The following is an 8413-nucleotide window of genomic DNA, read 5'->3' on the forward strand; positions in this document are numbered from 1 at the left end:
CCTCCAACCAACCATTAGCATATCATCCTATGTGTGTGTGTGTGTGTGTGTGTGTGTGTGTGTGTCTGTGTGTGTGTGTGTGTGTGTGTGTGTGCGTGTGTGCGTGCGTGTGTGTGCGTGTGTGTTTGTTACTAATTTAGGTATTTTATTTTTATCTAATTTCATAAATTTATTTTAAACAACAATCGCAACATTGATAATTAAAATACATGCATTTGGTTTATCTAATTAATAAGATCGCACTTTCAAATACTACGTGTGTTTTGTTGTTTTGAATTTTTTATATTGCAATGTATACTAGATGAAGTAATTTTTTCTTATAAATACAAATATTTGTACAAATAGTTGTCGGTTGTTGGTGTACTTTTAACCTCTCTCTCTCTCTCTCTCTCTCTCTCTCTCTCTCTCTCTCTCTCTCTCTCTCTCTCTCTCTAGAGAGAGGGAGATGGGCTGAGGCCTCATTGCAGGTCCCAGGAGGACTCCATAAAGAGCTCTTCCTATAGCTCCCAGGCTCCTCTTACACACCTTTATGCTCACTGCAGCCTCCAGTCTGCTAGGTCAACTCTCCCCCGGACCCTCCCTAAACCGTACATTCAGAGCCTTCAACACGCACACAAACACAGTGGGCAGGGTGTGGCCTGGTGTGGGCGGGGCCGGGGGTATAAGATGCTCTACCCGCAGGTGGCCCCCAACTCACCTGAGGACCAGACACCCGGACACACGGTAGGGTGAGCAGGAGTGAGCGCTGTGTTTGTGTGTGTGCGTGTGCGTGTGCGTGTGCGTGTGTGTGTGTGTGTGTGTGAGTGTGTCCATGGACAGCTAATTTATCATACATTAAATATTCGCCAATATTAAATTCCTCTCTTCTCTCTCCTCTTTCATCTCTCTCCCCTCTCCTCTCCCTCTCCTCTCCTCTCTCCTCTCATCCCTCTCTCCGCTCCTCTCTCTCTCTTTCTCTCTTCTCTCCTCTCTCTCCTCTCTCCTCTCTCCCCTCTCTCTCTCTTCTCTCCTCTCTCTCCTCTCTCCTCTCTCCCCTCTCTCCTCTCTAGATGAGTACGTTTGCAGTGCTCATGCACCTCGTCTTCTTTTCGTTAACGACGGCGATGCCGGACCCATCGACGCCCGCCCCGTTCCCGCCCGACAACGACCAGTTCCCCCCCTTTCCCCCCGAGAACGACCAGTTCCCCCCCTTCCCCCTACCTCCCGGGATGGAGGATCTTGGGGGGAAGAGCTTTGAGGGGGGCATGGGGCAGAACGTCAGCCTCCCAGGGGAGCAGACGGAGGCGTACTGCCAGATGCTGCTGGACTCCCCGGTCCCCCTGCCAGCCGACCAGGTGCCCTGGTTCTGCATCTGCTTCCACTGCCAGGGGCGCCACGGCCCCAAGGGAGACCCTGGGGAGCGAGGACTTTCAGGTACACCCCTGCTCTCCCCCCTACCCCCCTCTCAACCCCCTCACCCTCTCACCCCCCCTTACTCTTTCTTTCACCCCCTCATCAGGTTTGGTACCTGCACAGGGGCTGTTAAGTGTCATTCAGCTGTTTGTACTGATGCACCCCTCCCCCCTCGCCCAGGAAGCCCGGGGAGCGCTGGCAGGAGAGGACTGACCGGGGTCAGCGGTCCGCCGGGGTACACGGGGCGACAGGGAATCAAAGGTAACCCCTGAGGGCAGGTGGTCACGGCGGCCTCAGAACCCTGAGGGACGGCCTGTGCTGACTCTGGTCCTGTGTGTGTCTTTAGGACAGAAGGGAGACGAGGGCCTTAAAGGAGACGGTGGTCCTGAGGGCCCCCTGGGGCCTAAAGGACAGAGAGGATATAAAGGTGAGTGCCCGACCTCTAGATGTGGCCCCCTGACCTGGCAACAACGGAGACGTGACCCTTGACCTGCGTCCCCCAGGTGACAAGGGGGAGGCCGGCTTGGAGGGGCGGACGGGGCAGCCGGGGGGCAAGGGGGACGACGGTGTGTGTCCCGAGACCTGCGCACCCGTGGAGGGGCCCGCAGGAGGACCCGGACTCCCCGGGTCCACCGGGCCTCGAGGGCTGCCGGGCACCGGGGGTAAAGGGGGGGACGGCGGCCCCAAGGGAGACCAGGGCGACCTGGGACCCCAGGGGGCGCCCGGAGAACCGGGGCGCCGGGGCGAGGCGGGGCCTCAGGGAGACTGCTCCTGTGACGACGGGGCGGCAGGCCCCCCGGGGGAGAGCGGGCAGAAGGGGGAGGGGGGGGCGGACGGCCCCTCCGGCCCCAGGGGCGGGACGGGGGAGCCGGGGGCCAAGGGTGACCTGGGGGAGATGGGGGTGAGGGGGGTCCCGGGGCCCTGCATGCCGGCCATCCAGTCGTCCTTCGCCATGGGCCTGGCCGTCTCCTTCCCCCCTCCCGACGCCCCCGTGGCTTTCACTCGGGTCCTCGACAACCGGCAGGGCCACTACGACCCCCTGGGGGGCATCTACACCGCCCCCGTCAACGGTACCTACGTCTTCAGCTACGCCCTCACGGTGTACAGCCGCATCCTGAAGGTGGGCCTGTTCCACAACTACGTGCCCCAGGTGAAGACCACCCACCCCGCCCTGCTGGGCACCGCCTCCCACCAGCTGGTGCTGAACCTGGTGCAGGGCGACGGGGTGTGGCTGCAGGTCAGGGACCAGATGACCAACGGCATGTACGCCAGCAGCGAGACCAGCAGCACCTTCTCGGGCTACCTGCTCCACCCCGACACCTGCTACATGCCTGAGCTCAGGCAGCCGCTGTACCCCGCCGTCGCCGTGACGAGGGGCCCCTACGAGTGGGGCACCCTGCCGGGCGGCCCCGGCCCGAACGCGACCATCAGCTCGGAGCCGACGGAGGTCACCCCTGTCGAGTGACCGAGCGACACCACGGGGGGGCCCAGTCGTCGCCCCACCGGCGGACCCCGTCGTTGGATCAAACGCTCCCTGGGAGGCTGAGCGAGAGCTGCCGACAGAGTCAGGTGCTTAGCAGCACCAGTGGGTCTGAGGAGGATCAACCTAGAATATATTCCGCGGTTCATTACAACTTTTTTCTCTGCTGGCCAAAGCCTTTAATGATTCATGTTTTTTTCTGTATAGCTTCCTTTCATGTGTGTGTTTCTTTCGGAGTACCGGCATTAAAGAAAGACGTTCTCTCCAAGCCTTCGCAAAAACAGGACTCCTTCTTGCTCCTTTTCCTCTGGTTCTATAAACCTGTAGTTAGTTACAGAGATACTCTGGTATATGTGTTACTCTAGTTAGTTACATATAGGCTCTGGTCCAATGTACCTGTCGTCAGTTACATGGACACTCTTGTATATATGGTACCCAGCTACAGATATACTCTGGTATAAATGTTATTCTAGTTGGACACAGGGATTCTCTAGTATATGTTACTTTAGTTACTTTCAGGGATTCTTGTTTATGTTACTCTAGTTAGTTACATATATGCTCTGGTCCTATATACCTGTCGTCAGTTACATGGACACTCTTGTATATATGTTACTCAGCTACAGATATACTCTGGTATAAATGTTATTCTAGTTGGACACAGGGATTCTCTAGGATATGTTACTTTAGTTACTTTCAGGGATTCTTGTATATATTACTCTAGTTAGTTAGTGATATGCTCCAGTCCATTGTTAACTGCTAACCCACGGGTTACGTGATGCTCCCTGGACGTTGCTAGCAGACCCCGCCCCACGGAGCCCTGGATGTCCACGACAAAGACAGAGGCAACACCCGGTGAGGCGCCTCACAGAAGGGAAACACCCACTGTCACAGGTTCATCACTCAACCTGCACAATGTATGACTGGATGGTGCGGGAGCCACCAGTAGAAGACTGTGGGTGTACCGAGCCATTCCCAGTAGAACCAGTTGAAGACTATGGTAGTACTAGACAGCCCAGGAGAACCAGTGGCAGACTTTGGTTGTACTGGGCAGCTCCCAGTAGAACCAATAGTTTTGGTTCTTTAATTCTCTTTCTGCTGGTAACTACGGCAAAGTCTATCCTTTTGAATGTCCCTTGAACGAAAGATTAATAATAAAGAATTAAAAAGCTAGAAAAAATGTAATGATTATCTTGAGAAGATATATGTAATAATAAAAAATATAAATACAATTATACATGTATTGATGACATATGGATGGGGTAATTTATGTGTAAGTATGGTTACACATAAATACAAAAAGAAAAGAGTCATTTTTCATGCAGTCATAGAACAGTATTTATTGGTGAGGAGGTTGTAACAGTTAATCATTTCTACTTCTTATCTACAACTCAGCAGTCATCTACTGGGATCTAGACCAGCCATTTGCATAGCACCGCTCTGATTGGCTCATCTCTACTCCCTCAAGCTGAGATGAAGGGTTTACCGTGACCATGGTAACAACATACTAAAGACCGAGTGGTCATCCTGCTCTTAATGGTGATCTGGCCTCCTAGGGCTGATCTGGCCCCCTAGGGATCCTCTGGCCTCCTAGTTCTCCTCATCTTCTTCCCCGACCACTCCCTTCATGAAGTCCCTTTTAAACTCCTCAAACACCAGATCAGCAGACCCACTGGCACACAGACAGGTACAGAGACACACAGGTAGAGAGAAAGACACACAGGTAGAGAGACAGACCGGTGAGGATACAGAAGGGTAGAGACACACAGGGAGAGAGAGAGAGAGAGAGAGAGAGACAGTCAGATGGACACCAGGTTGAGAGACACACAGGTACAGAGACATCAGACGATTGTTTAGTCTTTCCTTATCAGGGAGGCGGACCCATCAGACTACTGTAATGTAGTACTAGGATAATGTAGTTCTAGGATCGTATAGTACTTCTGTCATGTAGCACTCATTTGATGAATATTATAATGAAGTAGTAGGATAATTTAGTACTAATTAAATGTAGTGCCATGAAATTGTATGACTAATGTTATGAATCAAATGTAACGTAGTAAAATGTGATGTTGTATCATGATAATGTACTACTAATGTAATAGTAGTAATAACATCCTCGCATGAAACACACTCACCTCTCTTTGGCTGGACACACAGACAAACAGTCAGGTGGACAGGCAGGTAGACAGACAGGCAGGTGGAAAGGTAAACAGACAGACACAGACATTTAGGTAGACATGTAGAAAAAGGGAGACATCAAGTTGAGAGTTATATAAGAGGTATTTCAATGTGTGTAGATTGCAAGTATGCATGTGCATGTGTGTGTCTGTGGGTGTGTGTGTGTGCCTGAATGTGTGTGTGTGTGTGTGTGTGTGTGTGTGTGTGTGTGTGTGTGTGTGTGTGTGTGTGTGTGTGTGTGTGTGTGTGTGTGTGTGTGTGTGTGTGTGTGTGTGTGTGTGTGTGTGTGTGTGTGTGGGAGGGGATTAGACAGGATTGAGAATGTCTGAACTATGCTGCCATCAGCAGAATTAATAATCTGAGACGAGAGAGGAGAGGAAGGGAGAGAGGAAAGAGGAGAGAGGAGAGGAGGAAAGAGGAGAGGAGGAAAGAGGAGAGAGGAGGAGTGTGATGATAGTTACCTGGTTCAGGTTTAGGATTCATCAATTTGAAAGGAACCTCCACAGATACCTCACTGTAGGCAGACACACAAACAGACAGGTAGACAGAGAGACAGACAGGTAGAAACAGGGATACAGAGAGGTAGACAGGCTGTCAGACAGACAGGTAGAAAGACAAACAATATATATATACTACTCCATGAAACAGTTCATAGGAGTGGTTGTAGTATAGTATATGTGTAGTAGTATTAGTAGTAGTTGTAGTATTGTAGTATAATAATAGTAGTATTAGCAGTAGTAGTAAGTGTAGTAGTAGTAGTAGTAGTGTTGTGGTGTAGTAATAGTAGTAGTAGTATACTAGTATTGTGGATACGACAATCTTACCTGGAGCCCACCGTTCTGTTGACCAAAAAGAAGAACAGTTAATCATCAGTCTCCCTCACCACCTGTCTCTCTCTACCACCTGTCTCTCTCTACCACCTGTCTCTCTATACCACCTGTCTCTCTCTACCACCTGTCTCTCTCTACCACCTGTCTCTCTATACCACCTGTCTCTCTATACCACCTGTCTCTCTCTACCACCTGTCTCTCTCTACCACCTGTCTCTCTCTACCACCTGTCTCTCTATACCACCTGTCTCTCTCTACCACCTGTCTCTCTCTACCACCTGTCTCTCTCTACCACCTGTCTCTCTCTACCACCTGTCTCTCTATACCACCTGTCTCTCTCTACCACCTGTCTCTCTATACCACCTGTCTCTCTCTACCACCTGTCTCTCTCTACCACCTGTCTCTCTCTACCACCTGTCTCTCTATACCACCTGTCTCTCTCTACCACCTGTCTCTCTCTACCACCTGTCTCTCTCTACCACCTGTCTCTCTATACCACCTGTCTCTCTCTACCACCTGTCTCTCTCTACCACCTGTCTCTCTCTACCACCTGTCTCTCTCTACCACCTGTCTCTCTCTACCACCTGTCTCTCTCTACCACCTGTCTCTCTCTACCACCTGTCTCTCTCTACCACCTGTCTCTCTATACCACCTGTCTCTCTCTACCACCTGTCTCTCTATACCACCTGTCTCTCTCTACCACCTGTCTCTCTCTACCACCTGTCTCTCTCTACCACCTGTCTCTCTATACCACCTGTCTCTCTCTACCACCTGTCTCTCTATACCACCTGTCTCTCTCTACCACCTGTCTCTCTCTACCACCTGTCTCTCTCTACCACCTGTCTCTCTCTACCACCTGTCTCTCTCTACCACCTGTCTCTCTCTACCACCTGTCTCTCTATACCACCTGTCTCTCTCTACCACCTGTCTCTCTCTACCACCTGTCTCTCTCTACCACCTGTCTCTCTCTACCACCTGTCTCTCTCTACCACCTGTCTCTCTCTACCACCTGTCTCTCTCTACCACCTGTCTCTCTCTACCACCTGTCGCACACTCCACCTGCATCTCCCTCCACCTCCTGTCTCATTCACTGCAATATCTGTCTCACTCTCTCTGCGTCACATGTCTCATCCTCCACCTGCCTCCCCCCTCACCACCTGTCTCACTCTTTACACCACCTGTCTTTCTCTATACCACCTGCATAAGCCTCCATCGGCCTCACCCTCAACCCCCTATCCACCCTCCATACACCAAATGAACCGCCCTCCACCCCCTGTTTCGTCCTCCACTTGTCTTAGCATCCACCCTCATGCTCACTCTCCACACTTCCTGTCTCCCTCCACCCCCGTCTCACCCTCTCCACCACCCGTATCACTCCCCGTCTGGATGACTCACCCGGAGGCAATCATCCTGACCACAGCCCGGTAGGAGACCAGGATCCCCTGGACCTCCTTCAGCACCTCGTCCTTCACTCTGACGCCGGGAGAGGTAGAGGGGTGAGCATCATAACGTTAGCGGGGGCTAGGTTTATCACTGTGCCTAGTTAGAGGCCAGGTTTATCACGGTAGCAACTAGAGGCTATTGATGTCACTGTAGCAGTTGGAGGTTGACCACTGTAGCAGCTACATGCTAGGTTTATCACTGTAGCAGTAAGAGGCTAGGGTTATCAATGTATCAGCTAAAGGGTAGGTTTATCACTGTAGCAGTAAGAGGCTAGGGTTATCAATGTATCAGCTAAAGGGTAGGTTTATCACTGTCGCAGTAAGAGGCTAGGGTTATCAATGTATCAGCTAAAGGGTAGGTTTATCACTGTAGCAGTAAGAGGCTAGGGTTATCAATGTATCAGCTAAAGGGTAGGTTTATCACTGTAGCAGTAAGAGGCTAGGGTTATCAATGTATCAGCTAAAGGGTAGGTTTATCACTGTCGCAGTAAGAGGCTAGGGTTATCAATGTATCAGCTAAAGGGTAGGTTTATCACTGTAGCAGTAAGAGGCTAGGGTTATCAATGTATCAGCTAAAGGGTAGGTTTATCACTGTAGCAGTAAGAGGCTAGGGTTATCAATGTATCAGCTAAAGGGTAGGTTTATCACTGTAGCAGTAATAGGCTAGGGTTATCAATGTATCAGCTAAAGGGTAGGTTTATCACTGTAGCAGTAAGAGGCTAGGGTTATCAATGTATCAGCTAAAGGGTAGGTTTATCACTGTAGCAGTAAGAGGCTAGGGTTATCAATGTATCAGCTAAAGGGTAGGTTTATCACTGTCGCAGTAGGAGGCTAGGGTTATCAATGTATCAGCTAAAGGGTAGGTTTATCACTGTCGCAGTAAGAGGCTAGGGTTATCAATGTATCAGCTAAAGGGTAGGTTTATCACTGTCGCAGTAAGAGGCTAGGGTTATCAATGTATCAGCTAAAGGGTAGGTTTATCACTGTAGCAGTAAGAGGCTAGGGTTATCAATGTATCAGCTACATGCTAGGTTTATCACTGTAGCAGTAAGAGGCTAGGGTTATCAATGTATCAGCTAAAGGGTAGGTTTATCA

General features: G+C 50.8%; 2 protein-coding genes across 3 annotated transcripts in view; one reads left to right on the forward strand and one right to left on the reverse strand.

Moving 5' to 3' along the window:
- Positions 1-587: 587 nt before the first annotated feature.
- LOC132474928 (complement C1q and tumor necrosis factor-related protein 9) lies at positions 588-3140 on the forward strand. The gene is made up of 5 exons (XM_060075856.1): positions 588-723; positions 1050-1413; positions 1573-1653; positions 1739-1819; positions 1896-3140. Exons 1-5 carry the CDS (start codon positions 667-669, stop codon positions 2855-2857), a joined length of 1545 nt encoding a protein of 514 aa, XP_059931839.1. The 5' UTR covers positions 588-666; the 3' UTR covers positions 2858-3140.
- Positions 3141-4192: 1052 nt separating this feature from the next.
- LOC132474940 (S-arrestin-like) overlaps positions 4193-8413 on the reverse strand; it is a 9486-nt gene continuing 5265 nt past the window's right edge. For both annotated transcript variants that reach the window (XM_060075875.1, XM_060075874.1), the window contains exons 12-15: positions 7272-7349; positions 5872-5886; positions 5509-5561; positions 4193-4541 (exon numbers count right to left, since the gene is read on the reverse strand). In XM_060075875.1, coding sequence (XP_059931858.1) covers positions 4495-4541; positions 5509-5561; positions 5872-5886; positions 7272-7349 — 193 coding nt within the window. In that variant the 3' untranslated portion in view covers positions 4193-4494. The remainder of the gene's footprint in view (positions 4542-5508; positions 5562-5871; positions 5887-7271; positions 7350-8413) is intronic.

This window comes from Gadus macrocephalus, chromosome 16 (genome assembly GCF_031168955.1).
Source record: "Gadus macrocephalus chromosome 16, ASM3116895v1".
NCBI lineage: Eukaryota > Metazoa > Chordata > Actinopteri > Gadiformes > Gadidae > Gadus > Gadus macrocephalus.

Bases quoted from the DNA above. Each gene is read 5' to 3' on its own strand.
- LOC132474928 (XM_060075856.1), top strand. From the start codon at position 667: ATGCTCTACCCGCAGGTGGCCCCCAACTCACCTGAGGACCAGACACCC. The intron at 724-1,049 runs GTAGGGTGAGCA...TCTCCTCTCTAG, and splicing joins ACCAGACACCCGGACACACG to ATGAGTACGTTTGCAGTGCT. The intron at 1,414-1,572 runs GTACACCCCTGC...CCCCTCGCCCAG, and splicing joins TGGGGAGCGAGGACTTTCAG to GAAGCCCGGGGAGCGCTGGC.